General features: G+C 44.0%; 1 protein-coding gene across 9 annotated transcripts in view; it reads left to right on the top strand.

Annotated features, from left to right (window-relative positions):
• Nucleotides 1-14,828, top strand: part of NHEJ1 (non-homologous end joining factor 1) — a 113,183-nt gene extending 98,355 nt beyond the window's left edge. For all 9 annotated transcript variants that reach the window (XM_072617836.1, XM_072617833.1, XM_072617837.1 and 6 more), the window contains 3 exons: nt 13,122-13,239; nt 13,801-13,913; nt 14,422-14,828. In XM_072617836.1, coding sequence (XP_072473937.1) covers nt 13,122-13,239; nt 13,801-13,913; nt 14,422-14,496 — 306 coding nt within the window. In that variant the 3' untranslated portion in view covers nt 14,497-14,828. The remainder of the gene's footprint in view (nt 1-13,121; nt 13,240-13,800; nt 13,914-14,421) is intronic.
• Nucleotides 14,829-15,056: the final 228 nt, after the last annotated feature.

Here is a 15,056-nt window from a genome sequence, read left to right as displayed (position 1 = left end):
TGGAGGAGCAAGGAATAATGTATTTATCAGATTATGGAGAAGGGAAGAACTTTTGACTAAAGAAGAGATAGAAAGCATTATGAAGTGCAAGAAGGATAATTTTGATTACATTAAACTGAAAAGTTTTTGCACAACCAAACCCAATGCAACCAAAATTCGGAGGGATGTAGTATATTGGGAAAGAATTTTTACAGTTGATCTCGGGAATAAAGGCCTCATTTCTAGGATATGTAGAGAACTGAGTCAAATGTACAACAATACAAGTCATTCCACAATTGATAAATGGTCAAAGGATATGAACAGGCAATTTTAGAGGAAGAAATTAAAGCTATCAATAGTCATATGAAAAAATGCTCTAAATCACTACTGATTAGAGAGATGCAAATCAAAACAACTCTGAGGTACTACATCACACCTATTCGATTGGCAAACATGACAGAACAGGAAAATAATAAATGTTGGAGAGGATGTGGGAGAGTTGGAACACTAATTCATGGTTGGTGGAGCTGTGAGCTCATCCAACCATTCTGGAGAACAGTTTGGAACTATGCTCAAAGGGCTACAAAAATGTGCATACTCTTTGATCCAGTAATATTGTTTCTAGGACTGTATCCCCAAGATATCATAAAAATGGGAAAGGGTCCCACATGTACAAAAATATTTATAGCAGCACTCTTTGTGATGGCCAAAAACTGGAAATCAAGGGGATGCCCATCAATTGGGGAATGGCTGAATAAATTGTGGTATATGAGTACTATTGTACTATAAGAAACGATGAACAGGCAGACTTCAGAGAGGCCTGGAAAGACTTATATGATCTGATGCTGAGTGAAAGGAGCAGAACCAGGAGAACTTTGTGCACAGCAGTGACCACAGTGTGCGAGAATTTTTTCTGATAGACTTGGATCTTCATAGCAATGCAAGGACATTAAAAAAAAAAAATTCCCAATGGTCTTCTAAGGCAAGGTACCTTCCACATCCAGAGAAAGAACTATGGAATTCAATCTCAGAATATAGCAGATCGTTTGTGTGTGTGTGTGTGTGTGTGTGTGTGTGTGTGTGTGTATTATGTTTTGGTTTGTTATAGGATTTCTCCCATATATTTTAGTTCTTCTACACAGCATGACTATAGTGAAAATGTATTCAATAGGAATGTATATGTAGATCCTATGTAGAATTGTATGCCATCTTGGGGAGGGAGGAGGGTGGTGGGAAAAAATCTAAGTTTTATGGTAATGATTGTAGAACATTAAAAATAAATAAAATGAATAGAAAAACAAAAACAATATGTCCAGGATTATCAACTTAACTTGGCCACTGAGCTGCTTAGGGTTTGGGGTAGGCAGAGACTGTGGTGGAACCCGGGATACCTCTTATGGGGGAGCAGTTTTACAGATGGAATGTAAAGACTGAGGAAATAGGCCTTAAATAGATCTATTGCCTGGCCATGCAGTCTCCCACAGGAGCAACAGAGTTCAGGCCATGCCATCTTTTGCTCTTTAACCATCTGTCCTAACACCTCCAAGGGTGATATTTCCCAGATTGAGAATATTTTCCCTTACAACTTCCTGCCAGATATCCTGAGGTCTGGCCATTAATGCCAGTAGCTTTGAGTCAATGATGTTTGGGCCATTGGGACAATGGTGCTTGAGTCAGAAGCTAATTTTCCTCGTCTCCTCTGATCTAGAATATAGTCTGGAGTCTGTGGAAATGCATTCACCATTCCCAAGACCTAGTCTCCTTATCTTTGCTTGGGCTTGGTTCACTTCTGAGATGGGACTCAGTAACTGTGCCAATGTAGGTTTAAAGTTGAATTGAGAGGTCAGCTGTGGAATCAAACACAGCTGAAACATCTCACCCAGTTTCTGTGACTTGAGATTTCCAAGGACATATTCAGAATTTGTTTTGCTGCTTTTACTGTCTCCCAGTCCTGGGGGAAAAAAAAAACTCAAACCAACAACAAACTGCTTCTTGGCCTAGAGTGCACTCAGCAGAATATTTTTGCTACACACTAATGAAGTGCCAGTATCCCCAGACCTCATCAGGTTGTCCCTAGCAGAAGACCGGGTTTGGGATGAAGTCAGGCACAAGAGACAGCTACCCAAGTAGAAGCCCAACACATTGAACTTGGAAGGTGTCGAGAGTTCAGCACTGCCAAACTCAGTTTACTCCTTCCCTAAGGGACTGCAGGGAAGGCCTAAAACTCTCCTCAGAACCATGGTGGGGGCTGGGTGGTAAGTGGGGGAGGGAGATGAGGAAGGAATGTGGTGGAAGGGGTAGCACCATTCACAACCCTGACCACATATGCTTTTGCCACCAGATTTAAATGAATTTAAGAGGGAAAAGATTTACAGAAATGGCTTTGGGGTGGGCTTAGGTCAGGTATTGCTGGCTTTCTCTGGCTCAGTATCAGCTCTAAGTCTGTCAGCTCATGACTCTCAGTAAGCATTAGGATTTGGAGGTGCTAGAGGAAAAAGTCCTCAAAATCCCAGCTTCTCTCTAGTACTCTGGAGGTGACTGCCAGCTTTTTGCTCTCATTTGACAGACTACTCGGTGGGAGCAAGAAGGAACACTTAGCTTCCATCAAAGATTGCTATGAGGAAGGTCTGTTGATGTTGTTCAGTCATGCCCAACTCTTCATGACCCCATTTAGGGGTTTTGTTTTTTTTTTTTTTTTGGCAAAAATACTGGATTAGTTTACCATTTTTTTCTCCAGCTCATTTTACAGATGAGGAAACTGAGGCAAACAGAGTAAAGTGACTTGCCCAGAACACACAGCTAATAAGTGTCTAAGGCTAGATTTGAACTCAGGAAGACAAATCTTCCTGACTCCAGTCCTGACACTCTACACTGAGCCACCTAACTAGCCACCATGAGGAAGGTAAAGGTTGTCTTTAACATGTGCCACAGCTCTTCTCTCCCCCATTCCTGCCCAGGCTGTTCAATGGCAGAGCTGAGACTGAAGCTGAGTCCTAAAATCATGTCTAACTGTCTTGATTCCCCAAAGGCCTTATGTTTAGAAGTGCCTCTGATAAATCTATTTTCTTCCATATGTACACAGCTTTTTTGTGTCATGCTGACCTTACTGCCTTCTCTTTTTTGTCCCTCCCTCACCTTTCTATGTATCTTTTCTGTGTCTGCAGTCAGTTTTCTCCATTATTAATAGTTGCTATTTCCTGTGGGTCCTTGCTTTGGCATTCTGTTCTGTGAATGGGTAGAAATGAAAGACGCTATTGTATGGCCAGCCGTGTGTGTGTGTGTGTGTGTGTGTGTGTGTGTGTGTGTGTGTGTCTGTGTGTGTGTGTCTGTGTCTCTGTGTCTCTGTCTCTGTGTCTGTGCGTGTGTGTCTCTGTGTGTGTATGTCTGTGTCTCTGTATGTCTGTGTGTGTCTGTGTCTGTGCGTGTGTGTCTGTGTGTGTGTCTGTGTCTGTGTGTGTCTGTGTCTGTGCGTGTGTGTCTGTGTCTGTGTGTCTGTGTGCGTGTCTTTGTGCGTGTGTGTGTCTGTGCATGTGTGTGTGTCTGTGTGCGTGTCTGTGTCTGTGCGTGTGTGTCTGTGTCTGTGTGTGCGCTGGGAATGTTCCTTTTCCTGGTGACATTGGGTGTGGCTAAGGTCATAACTCCACTTGGAGTTCTCCACATTCAGGCAACTGCATGTTGCTAAGTCCTGTAAATGGCAGCTTGGCCCATGGCAGAGGCTAGTCCCAGAGTTAGGAATATCGTAAGGGGTAGAATGCAGTTGAGGGAGAGTAGACTGTCCTTTCTTCTGCCTCAGTGCACCTTCTGGTTGGCCAGTCTGTCACTGTGGGAACCGCAGCAGGTTTGCACTCTTTAGAATAGAGTAGAATTTCTCAGGGTGGGGAGGGTCGGTGCATTGCACCTGATGTAAGAGAAACTGCCACAGTCTGTGTTCCCAGCTGTCAGGCGTGTAATTTGGGTCGAAAGAGAATCTTCTTGTGGTAGAGATGCTCCTCAACATACTGGCAGCTCCCTTAAATCCCCCTGCAAGTTATGGGGCCAGCTGCCTGTACCCCTCTCCACAATTCACTGCTGGAGATGCAGCCCCCAGCCCACTAGCCTCCCTTCAGACAGGCCTTCCCTTGCTGTGCTGCCCTTGGAGAAGGCACCCTGAGCTAGGTGATAGGGAGAGATTTCCGACTTCTCACCTCCCCTGAAGAGGAACTGGAGCTCCTAGTGAATTGGGGGAGGGGGAAAAACTTCCTGCTCTTGGGGAAGGGGAACACAGTTTGCTTTTGCACTTGCCAGGAGGCTTGAAGAGCCTTCCTCCCTGCCTCCTCCTCAATTTCCCTTTTTCCCCCTCTAGCCTTGGGCGTTGTGTCAGGTAAGGGTGGGCCAGGGACCCTTTGGGCTCTGCCCCTCCCTAAGAGGGTTACATGTGAGGGGGGGATTTGGCAGGCATTTGGAAGGGTCATAGCTGGATCTGTTACCTTGAGAAGTTGCACCTCCTCTGTAAAGCTTCCCTGCGCAGGCAGCTACCACAGAGGGTCCTTAGAAGAATAGCTTTCCCCTCCCCTCCTCCATGACTCTTATTTTTCTTTTGGGTAGAGCCTAGGGGATGTCCTGGTTATGACTGACAGACTCTACTTGTTTGAAAAGGAGCTAACTTGTCTAGAACATCTGCCTGTCTCTTAGGTATGAGCACCTCAGCTGTATTTTTGTGAATTTCTAGACTCCCTAATAGGGTGCCAAGGGATAAGGTGCCAGGCTTATGTTCTCCAGGGAGTACTTCTGATTTTATCTGACCAATCACTCAGGGGGAGCAGGAAAGAAAACGGCCTCTATGCCAGGTTACTCTGAGGAAGGTGGAGGAGCCTCTTCCCAACTCAAATCCTTGGGCCAAGGAAGAAGAGATGTTGGGAACTTAGAAAAGAAGGCAGTCCCGGCTGTGTCTAGGAGAGGACAGAGCTCTGCTGAGTAATTGCAGCATGGTACAATGGGGAGGAATGGACTAGGGATCAGGATAGGCATCCTAGTCCTGACCCTGGTACTCATACCCAAATGGGCTGTGTAACCTCTCTGGGCCTTTGTTTCGTTTTTGGCGAATGGAGGGATTAGAGACTAGATGAGCTTGTTCAGTTCATTCCTTCTCAGAAGTGTCATAGCTTTAATCCTGGCCTCCTTCTTTGTTTGTTCCCCTCTAACTCTCCCTCTGAAGCTTGGGGGTCAGGCTTCAGCTGACTCAGACACATCAGAAGAGTAACACCAGCAGGATCTGGACTCTCCTCATGATTTCTTAAGTCTATGCACTTTTTATTTCCATTACATTTTCTTTACACTTCCTGTGAAAGAATTATAGAAGACTGCAGAATGTTCCCATTTTGTAGAGGATGAACCTAAAACCCAGGAAGAGATCCAGTGACTTCACTGGGGTCTCTTTGCAAGACTGATCTCCTCAGTCTGTCTAGACCCTGAATCACTGAACTAGGCTTCAGATCACTTCAGTCTTTGCAGTGAGCAAGCCCAGAACTCGAGATGCTTAGGATCTGGAGTGTATTGTGGTGCTTCTTTCATCACCTTCAAGTGACGTGGCGAGGACAGCAATATCAAAGCCAGTTAGCTGGAAGCAGGCTGTTCTCTGTCAGGCAGACCCAAACATATCTAAACCAGACCAAACACAGAAGCACCGTCTTGTCCATCTTGTCTCTTGTGTGTAGCTTTCCCAAGGGCAGGATATCTTGTATACATCGGGCATGACACCCGGCTCATTGAGGTTTCTGATCCCTGAAATTGCCAGCAGGAATGAGTAGAGTGAAATCCTGGGGGCATCTCTGGGATTCACCAAGGGTCCTACCAAGGAAGTTGCTCTTGAAGAGAAGAAAGGAAGGAAAAGAAGGCAGGGTGGGACTCAAAAAGATCTTTGGAAGACATGAAAATAATCTTTTTCTCCCTTATCCTTTCCCTTCCTTTCTCCCTTTTTCTTCCCCTTTTGCTCTGTTCCCATAAGTTCTAACCATGAGGCCCAGAATTCAATTCAATGAGAATTTGTTAAATGCCTCCTGTTATAAGTCAGGCCTTGCAGAAGCACTGAAGATAAATATGAAGACAAAAATATGACTTCTTCAGCAAGCATTCATTAAGAACCTACTATGTGCTAGGCACAGCACTGGGATCCAGGGACAGAGACAACAGTGAACAGTCCCCATGGAGAAGGAGCTTGGAACTGGAAGAACGTTCTCTAAAAATACATCCTGACATTGTGAGGACTTCACCTGTGACAGACTGAGAGTGTATAGTCTCCACTGGGTCCTTGCAACTTCTCCACAGTCTCTCTCACTTACTGACACTGTCTCATTCTTCATTGCAACTTCCAGACCTCCCATCTTTTCTTTTGCCCCTGACTATACCCCAACAGTTGGAGTTAAGGAGCTTTATGGGAAGAAGGAACTGGTTAGTCAAAGAAGTGAAATGGGAATAAGGTGAGGGTTGGACTAGTGTGTATGTAGTGATGACTTGGGGTGGGCAGTTATCTTCACAGACTGCTCCGTATCATTTCTGTAACATTTACCTGTGTTGGGACTCTTTTCTCAGACCTTTACTGGATTTTGTGTCTAGACCCTGCATTCCCTCTTTACAGTGTCAGTAGAGGAGATAATTGGGTCAGTGGATATATTGGACATTGATATCTTTGTGCCTGCACAGTGTTCAGGCTGTGCTAATATTCCTAGACCTGATTAACACTGGGATAGGGCCGTACATTGGTCCTAGTCATCTTTTTCCTGTGGAAAACATTTCTTTCTTGGCTTTCCCTTTTAATTAAAAAATTTGGGGAATCCTCTCTTTTGGAGGATGGTTCTGAACATTCCCAAATAGTCTTGTAAGAGGGAGAGGACGTTTTTGATAATTTTTTTCTTGGGTGTTTGGGCATACTGTGTGTGTGTGTGTGTGTGTGTGTGTGTGTGTGTGTGTGTGTGTGTGTTAGGGGCTGGGATTTCCCTTCAAATTTGTTGCCTAAACTCACACTTGGTAATTTATGTGATTAGCATGGGTCTAGGATTTCCCTAGAGTACCTTTTCTGTTGAGCCTATGGATCTTCCCTTTAATAAAGCTTTTAGCATCAAGGATATTTACTTTGTGCCCTAGAAGGTAAGAAGTCCTCTTCCAATCCCTGCTTTCATGAGTGTTTGCCATGGTGGACTCCCCAAATCATAGGATTTAAAATTGTCAAATATCTTAGAAGTCACCCAACCTTAGAGTCCAAACCCCCTCATTTTGTGAGTGAGTAAACTGAGGCCCAGAGACAGGAAGTAATTTGCCCAAGATTATAAAGATAATAACAAAGAATTGAGTCTAAATTTGAATCCAGCCCTCTGAGTCTGAATCAGGTTCTATCCTGTGGTGCCTCTCACCATTTCCCTTCCCTTGTTTGAGAGTATGGTTTGAGAAAACCACATAAAATATCAGTTGTCTTCTCTTTCCTCAGAGTAATTAAAGACAGGTGCCACAGTGGAAATTTCCTTTATCCTCAAGAAGGAAACTCCTAACTCTTTTAGGATAGAATTGAGAGAGGTCTGCATCCTCAGCTTTCATTGAATTTTCTAAACCTATAGGGGAAAAAAAAGTGTAGAAGGGCATCCCTTGCCCTTGAGGAGGTCACATGATAGGGGTTCTTCCTTGGAAGTTGGCTATGGGATGTTGTGACTGTCTCTGCTGGGTCCTTGGGGGCTATGCCAAGGCTGGGACAGGAGGAGAGATTGCTGGGGAGGAGTTGCTCAAGGCTGAGACTGAACTGGGTTTCTCAGCTGGAGAACTCCATTCATATCTATTTTTTTCTTTCTTTGTCTCTCCTGCTTGAAATATTACCCTAGGAGTGTTGGTAAATGACATAATAAGTTCCATACTACCACTGTCCTTGCCATACCTCACCCAGCATTCTTTTTTTTTTTTTGCCTCTTTTTTTTTCTTTTCTTTTTTCAATATTAATTTTATTTATTTTTAGTGTTCTACAATCACTACCATAAAACTTAGGGTTTTTTTTCCCCCTACCTACCTCCCAGCACCTCCCTCCCTCCCTGAGATGGCATACAATTCTATTTAGGATCTACACATACATTCCTATTGAATACATTTTCACTATAGTCATGCTGTGTAGAAGAACTAAAATAAATGGGAGAAATCATATAACAAACCAAAACATTAAACACCCACACAAAAATGATCTGCTACATTCTGCGATTGAATTCCATAGTTATTTCTCTGGATATGGAAGGCATTTTGCCTTAGAAGATCATTGGGGATTTTTTTTTTAAGTCCTTGCATTGCTGTGAAGATCCAAGTCTACCAGAAAACCTCACTCAGCATTCTAAAGGCACCATTTGTTAGAACTTAGGGAATGTCTAGGAGGAGTAACTTCTTTGGGAATTTTCTAATTAAATGTAGTGATTAAAAGTGATTCTGCTAAAGGCAGAGGTCTTTTTGGTGAGATCCTAAAATCACTGCAAGAAATGAGTCTGGACACCAATGGAGACAGGAGTGACTACTGAATAGTAGTAGAATTGGAACCCTTGAGGAGCTATGTGGACTGGAATAGCAGACTAGAAGGGGAGATAAGAAGATTCTGTAAGATGGAAGTGTCCAGACCAGTGCAATAGGTTAGGTACTAAAGACACAGTAATTAATAAATATAGCAATCTACTGTTTGATAAACCCAAGGTCTCCAGCTTCTGGGATAAGAACTCACTGTTTGACAAAAATTGTTGGGAAAACTAGATAACAGTGTGGTGGAAAGTGGACCAATGCCTGATACCATACACAAGAAGAAAGTCCAAATGGATACATGATCTAGGTATAAAGATTGATACTATAAACAAATTAGGGGAGCAAGGAATAGTGTATTTGTCTCATTTATGGAGAATGGAGAAATTTATGACCCAACAAGAGATAGAGAACATTATGAGGTGCAAAATGAATGATTTTGATTATATTAAATTGAAAAGTTTTTGCACAAACCCAATGCAACCAAGATTAGGAAGGAAGCAGAAAACTGGGAAAGAATTTTTACAACTAGTGTCTGTGATAAAGGCTTCATTTCTAAAATATATAGAGAACTGAGTCAAATGTACAAGGACAAGTCATCCCCCAATTGATAAATGGTCAGGATATGAACAGGGAATTTTCAGAGGAAGAAATTAAAGCTATTTATAATCATATGAAAAAATACTCTAAATCACTATTGATTAGAGAGATGCAAATGAAAACAACTCTGAGTTGGAGAAGATGTGGAAGAGTTGGAATACTAATTAATGGTTGGTGGAGCTGTGAGCTCATCAAACCATTGTGGAGAGCAATTTGGAACTATGCCCAAAGGGCTACAAAAATGTGCATACCCTATGACCCAGCAATATCACTTCTGGAACTGTATCCCAAAGAGACCATAAAAATGGGAAAGGGTCCCACATGTACAAAAGTATTTATAGCAGCTCTTTTTGTGGTGGCCAAAAACTGGAAGTCGAGGGGATGCCCATCAATGGGGGAATGGCTGAATAAGTTGTGATATATGAATGTAGTGGAATACTATTGTGCTATAAGAAATGATGAACAGGAAGACTTCAGAGAGGCCTGGAAAGACTTATATGAACCGATGCTGAGTGAAAGGAACAGAACCAGGAGAACTATGTACTTTGTACACAACAACAATCACAGTGTGCAAGAAATTTTTCTGGTAGACTTTAGTACTTCACTGAAATGCATGGACTTAAAAAATTTCCAGTGGACTTTTGAGACAAAATGTCTTCCACATCCAGAGAAAGAACTATGGAATTGGATCGCAGATAGAAACAGACTTTTCTTTTGTATTATGTTTTGTTTTATGGTTCCCCCATTCATTTTAATTCTTCTGTGCCACATGCGTTTAGTAGGAATGTACATGTTGAACCTATATAAGATTGTACTCTGTCTCAGAGAAGGAGTGGGGATTGAGGGGGAGGGAGGGGAGAAGAATTTATGATATATAGAAGTGATTGTGGGACACCAATAACAAATAAAATAATTCCGTTTTTAAAAAGAGATGGAAATGTCTGATTTTCCTAAAAGCTTTGTCCAGAATCCTAGAAGGCTTAGAGATGGTGGAACATAGAACTTATGGAGCACACTGAGCGTTAGCACTGAAGTGCTGAAGGCTATTAAAATCCTGAGTGAATTAAGGGGGAGAAGAACTAATTAGAAAATTCTGAAGGAAACTGCTAGGAGAATCCTGGAGCAAAGGTGGTGCGTTTGTTGTTGCTGCTCTCTGGCTGTATTAACATTACCCAGGGAAGCAGGCTGCATCTGGCACCTGACAGATCTGTGGGAGAAGGCGGTGTGTGTAGTCTCCCTAAGACGACGACAACGACGACGAGCACAGCCCTCAACAGCCATGCAGTCTGGCTGAGCTGAGGTGCCTTCTCTCCCCACCTGGGCAGTGACCCGAATTGTGGCTGGTACACTTTGCTCCTTGCTCAGTCATTCTCGAGGCAGGGGGCACTGCTGTTTGCTTTTCTCTGAATCCTGACTCCAGCATTCTCCCTTTTGATCTGTACCGACTGCCTGGCCAAACTCTGCTATTGTCCTGCCTACCAAGTGAATGTCTCTCTTTGCTAGGCTGAAGCTGCTCCCCTTGCCTCTTGTCTTGCTTGTTCTCTAAACTCTGTCTCAGGGGTCAGTGGTGCTAGGTAGAGGGTAATAGAGTGATGCTCAGAGTGAGTGAGCTCGTTCTGGTTACCTTTGGCTGGGATGATTGTCTCCTGAAGGAGGGCCAAGTTGCCAGGGCAGCTTGTCTCTGGGGGAAATTTCTAATTCAACTAGTTAGTGGTATAGCCAGATGACCTTGGGTATATGCTTCCAGAACAACATTCTTGTGTATGATGTGGGGTGGTTGGTAGGGGGAATATAGGGGATTGGTTAGCTTATCAATATGGCTTTAAAATACAACTATACTGAGTTCCTGACATAGACCTCTGACTTCCTTTCTTCTGAACCCTCTGGGAACAAATGCTCAGGGAGCACTCAGGACAAGTGGAAAGAAGGGGAACATAAAAGGGAAAAACCCAAGGCAACAATGATAGGACTAAACTAGAAGCCTTAGTTAAGGAGAGGAGGGAGGGCTAGTGTGGAGGTTATGGGTTTGGACTCTGGCCCAGGGCAACCCCTGGCTTCAGTGGCCTTTCATCTCTGACGTTTGGTTTCGAGGCCAAACACAGGGGCTGGGTAAAGATCATCCCAGGAACCTTTGAGACTGGATTATTGAGGCCCCCAGCAGCTTTATGGATTTGCTTTGCTCTAAGAGGAGGGCAGAGGGAGAGTTGGCTCAAGGGTCTCAACTATTCTTACTAGGTAGGCTTTATCTGTCTTATTTGTTTACTCAGGACAGCCCATGCTAAGGAAGCTGTGTGTGAATGACTGAGGCAGAGGCCATACATACTGAAAAGTATGGAGGAGAACCATGGAGATAGGAGCAGAGGCCTCTTAGATAACTGGACCCTTTTGCTGCAGAATAGAGTGCCCCTTTGTAGGGAGGTGAAAGGGAGGGGGCAGAGGCCTTGGCCTGAGGAAGAGACTGTTTTAGGTCTAAAATAGACATGAACTAGGAATTCCCCTTCCCCATTTCAGTGCATTTCCCAGGGCCCCTGGAGGCAGACTGCCAAGGGGAAAGGCTATTCCCTTTGAGTGTGTGTCTGGGTCAGAAGCAGGGCTTGGACTCAAGGCTTGTTTCCTAATCTCTAACTTCAGCCATTTAAAACTGCCTTTGTAGTGAAAAATCCAAACCTGACAGAATCCTACGTGGTGAGAGGGGATGATTGAAAAAGTTTGTATGGGTGGGTGGTGTAGGGGTCAGAAAATTGAGATGAGAGTGATACTGTATTTCCTGGTGATATCTCCTACCTGGTTCCTCAGCTGCCTCTACCCTAGAAGGAAACTAGATTAGTTCGAAGAAATAGAGCTAAGTTTCTGATTCACGGAGGGTCACTTTGCCGTACTATTCGCCACTTCCTTCCTGTGCCTAGGCTTGGTTCCCAGGATCAATTATCCCCAGAACAGAGGGAGTACTCACAATCCTTACTGGTGGGCCAGGCCAGGGTCTCTACACTAAATGAGTCCCCCATGAGGTGGTGGTGTGACTGCCCCCTTGGACTCTGGCAGTGTGGCTGGGAGCCACAGAGTATGTGCGAAGCTTCAGAGGGAACAGTGTGGGGCCTGGCCAAGGATTTGGAGTTACTTGTGGTATTGGTAGGGAAGGGTTGTATTGAGGAGGACATTTCCAGGTATTGGCAAGAGAGCCATTAGGAATGCTGACTTGGCCCAGGAAGAAGAGAGGACTGTGTATGTGCTTTTTCATCACCTCTATCTCTACTACCATTTTGTTGGTGATGACGATGATGGTAATGGTGGTGGTGGTGATGATGATGATGACAATGATTAGCTGACACTTAGAGGTTGGTAATGTAGAGTTTGAGAGAGTCTTTAGTTTGCTCAGAGTTACAGAGCTAGTAAGTTGTGGAGCTGGCACTTAAATACAGCTCTTTTGACTCTGTGGCCAAATGCTGCTTCTCTTTATGTCACAGACCTCTTTTGACCCCATTGTCTTCAGCCATCATTTTATGTTTTCCATTTTCTTCACCCTTGATCCATTTCTCCCACATCCTTCACCCCCACAATCTACATTGTCCCTTTTCCCACCGTTCCAAGGTTGGCCCCTTGTTTTGCCATGAGCTCAAATCCATTAGCTTTTACCTTTTTTTCAATCATAGAAATTGGATGTGAACTTGATTAAAATGATCATCTGTTTAGTGACAAATCTCCTATGGCAGTTTTATCAGGGATAATCAAAATCCCCCAGGCTAGAGGTGCACAGATATAAATGAGAAGATAAGATAGAATTAAGAGTTGGGGAATATGAAAATGGAGACTCAGATCTGCCAAAGAGAAAGTTCTAAGTAGGAATTTTACATAATTGGGTCCTAATGGGTTTGGAGCCTCAGATCACATACCAGATTAGCTTCTTACCTTCACTTCTGTAGGGATAAGTATGGCTCTTTTGGGGTTGATGCAAGTCCCACAGATGAAAAAGAAGGTTTCTAAGTTTCTTCTTTCCATACATGTCAACGACAAGGGTTTCATTTCTCCTGTAGAATCTGTCAGAGGCATGCAGTATTGAGAATGGAAGATCCTTTGCTATGAAGCTCCAGAATCTCTATGTGGCAATAACTAAACAAGAATTCCAGGCAGAACGAAAACGCCAAGGTTCTGGTGAGCAGTTTGGATGGGGTGAGATGTTCAGGGCGTTCTGTTCCTATTCTAGGTATCTAGGGTTGAAAAGTGCACATGATGAATCTAATCCAGTCCTCGTGGGATGTGCTAGGGGTTGCCAGAGTCCTGGGCTATGGGGTAGCAAGAAAGCTTTCTTCCTTTTCTTTCTCTTTCTGCCTATCAGGCATCTTCATTTGTCATAATTGGACACTGAATTTCTCCAGGGTCCTTGAGAAGTCTGGATACTTATTGTAAGACTGGGGTCACAGGACTCTTCCAGGCTTGGAGAAAATTGCAATTTGTGGCTGCCCAGTTGACACTGAACTTTGCCCCTCCAAAGTGTTCCCCTAGCTCGATATGTGCAGGGGCCTCTTGTCCACCATGACTGAAGCTTTCCAGCAGCTAACTCAGTAGATGTGACTCTTTGCAATTACCATGAGAATGGTTTGGGATTCAGAATCACTCACTCTGACCAAGCCCTGATGATGACCCTGTTGCTGCCTCTCTTGGTGGGAGGGAGATTTCTTGACCTTTTGTCCTGTTTGATCTTTCTGATTCCAGGAGATTCCCAGGCCTCGGACAGAACTTCCAATGAAACTGTTGATAGACTACTGAACCAGCCAGGGCATGAGTCTTCTGCCCCATCCCAGCCTGTGCTTGAGACTTTGAATATGGTAAAAACCAGTGGAAGCCTGGAGCTTTTTTTGAGAGAAAACCTAAGGGTTCAGGAAATCAGCATTTAGAATCAGCTGAGCTCTTTCCCCGCTGTAGTTGCCACCATGTTGTCTTTCTCTTTTAAATGCTAAGAGACACAGATGATGACTGAATATCTAGAGGGAGAGACCCTTGTGTCTCTAGCACCCTTACCCTTTTCTGACCCAATAACATAGGTAGTGGTTCCCTTACCCTTCTGTTCCACTCTCAACCTGGGTCTTGATCATTTACCATGGGAAGGGAGTCCAATCTACCTTTTTTTTTTTGTCCTGTGCCTGTCTGCAGAGAGCAGCATATAACATTTTCAGCCTAAAAGAGTTAGGTGCTCACTTTAAGATGAGAGGGAAAGTAAGAAGACCCTGAGAAGTAAATATCATGGTCCTGCTTATAACTCTCTTGGGATGAAAACCTGGGGCTAGGGAAGGTATAGATTGTTTCCCCTCTAATTTGCATTCCATTCTTCTCTAGGAGTCTTCAGTTCCATTGCAGAGACCTCATCTGTCCAAGGTCAAAAGAAAGAAACCAAAGGGACTCTTCAGCTGAACTGAGCTCATGTGCCAGTGCCGAGGAGGACTGTGCAGAGGAGATTCAGTCAGCGTTGCCTTGAAAGGATCTTTTCTGGTGAAAGCTCAGACCTTGGACAAGGTTAGGCAAGGCTGGAGCCTTGGAGTGGGGCCCAGCTATAAGGTTCACGTTAGCAGGCCATGTAGCGGACACTTTGGCAGAGAGATCTTCAGTGTCAGTGTACTCATGATTGTGCTAGGTTTTCTGACCTGAGGATGAGCCTGAACCTGGGTGTCCATCTCTAGGCTTTGTTCATATATATTACTAGCAACACAACAACAGAAATAAAAACTTGCAAAGTTCTTATGCCATCTTAAGTGTTAACTTCTATATTTACGTCAGACTCACTGGCAAGTCCCTACTCCATTTAGGAAGCCTGTAGTTACTTCCATGGTCTGAATAGAGTAAAACACACTCCCACAGCTCCCCAGGCTGTGATCTGTTCATTCACAAGTCAAGAGATACTTGTTTTGTCTCTTCTCTCCGCCTTTCCCCTCACACGAACATGCATGTAGTCCTCATGCTGTCTCTCACACCCT

The sequence above is a fragment of the Notamacropus eugenii genome, chromosome 6, assembly GCF_028372415.1.
Source record: "Notamacropus eugenii isolate mMacEug1 chromosome 6, mMacEug1.pri_v2, whole genome shotgun sequence".
Classification (NCBI taxonomy): domain Eukaryota; kingdom Metazoa; phylum Chordata; class Mammalia; order Diprotodontia; family Macropodidae; genus Notamacropus; species Notamacropus eugenii.
The sequence above is the reverse complement of the archived record's forward strand: the minus strand, read 5'-3'. Positions and strand labels throughout refer to the sequence as shown.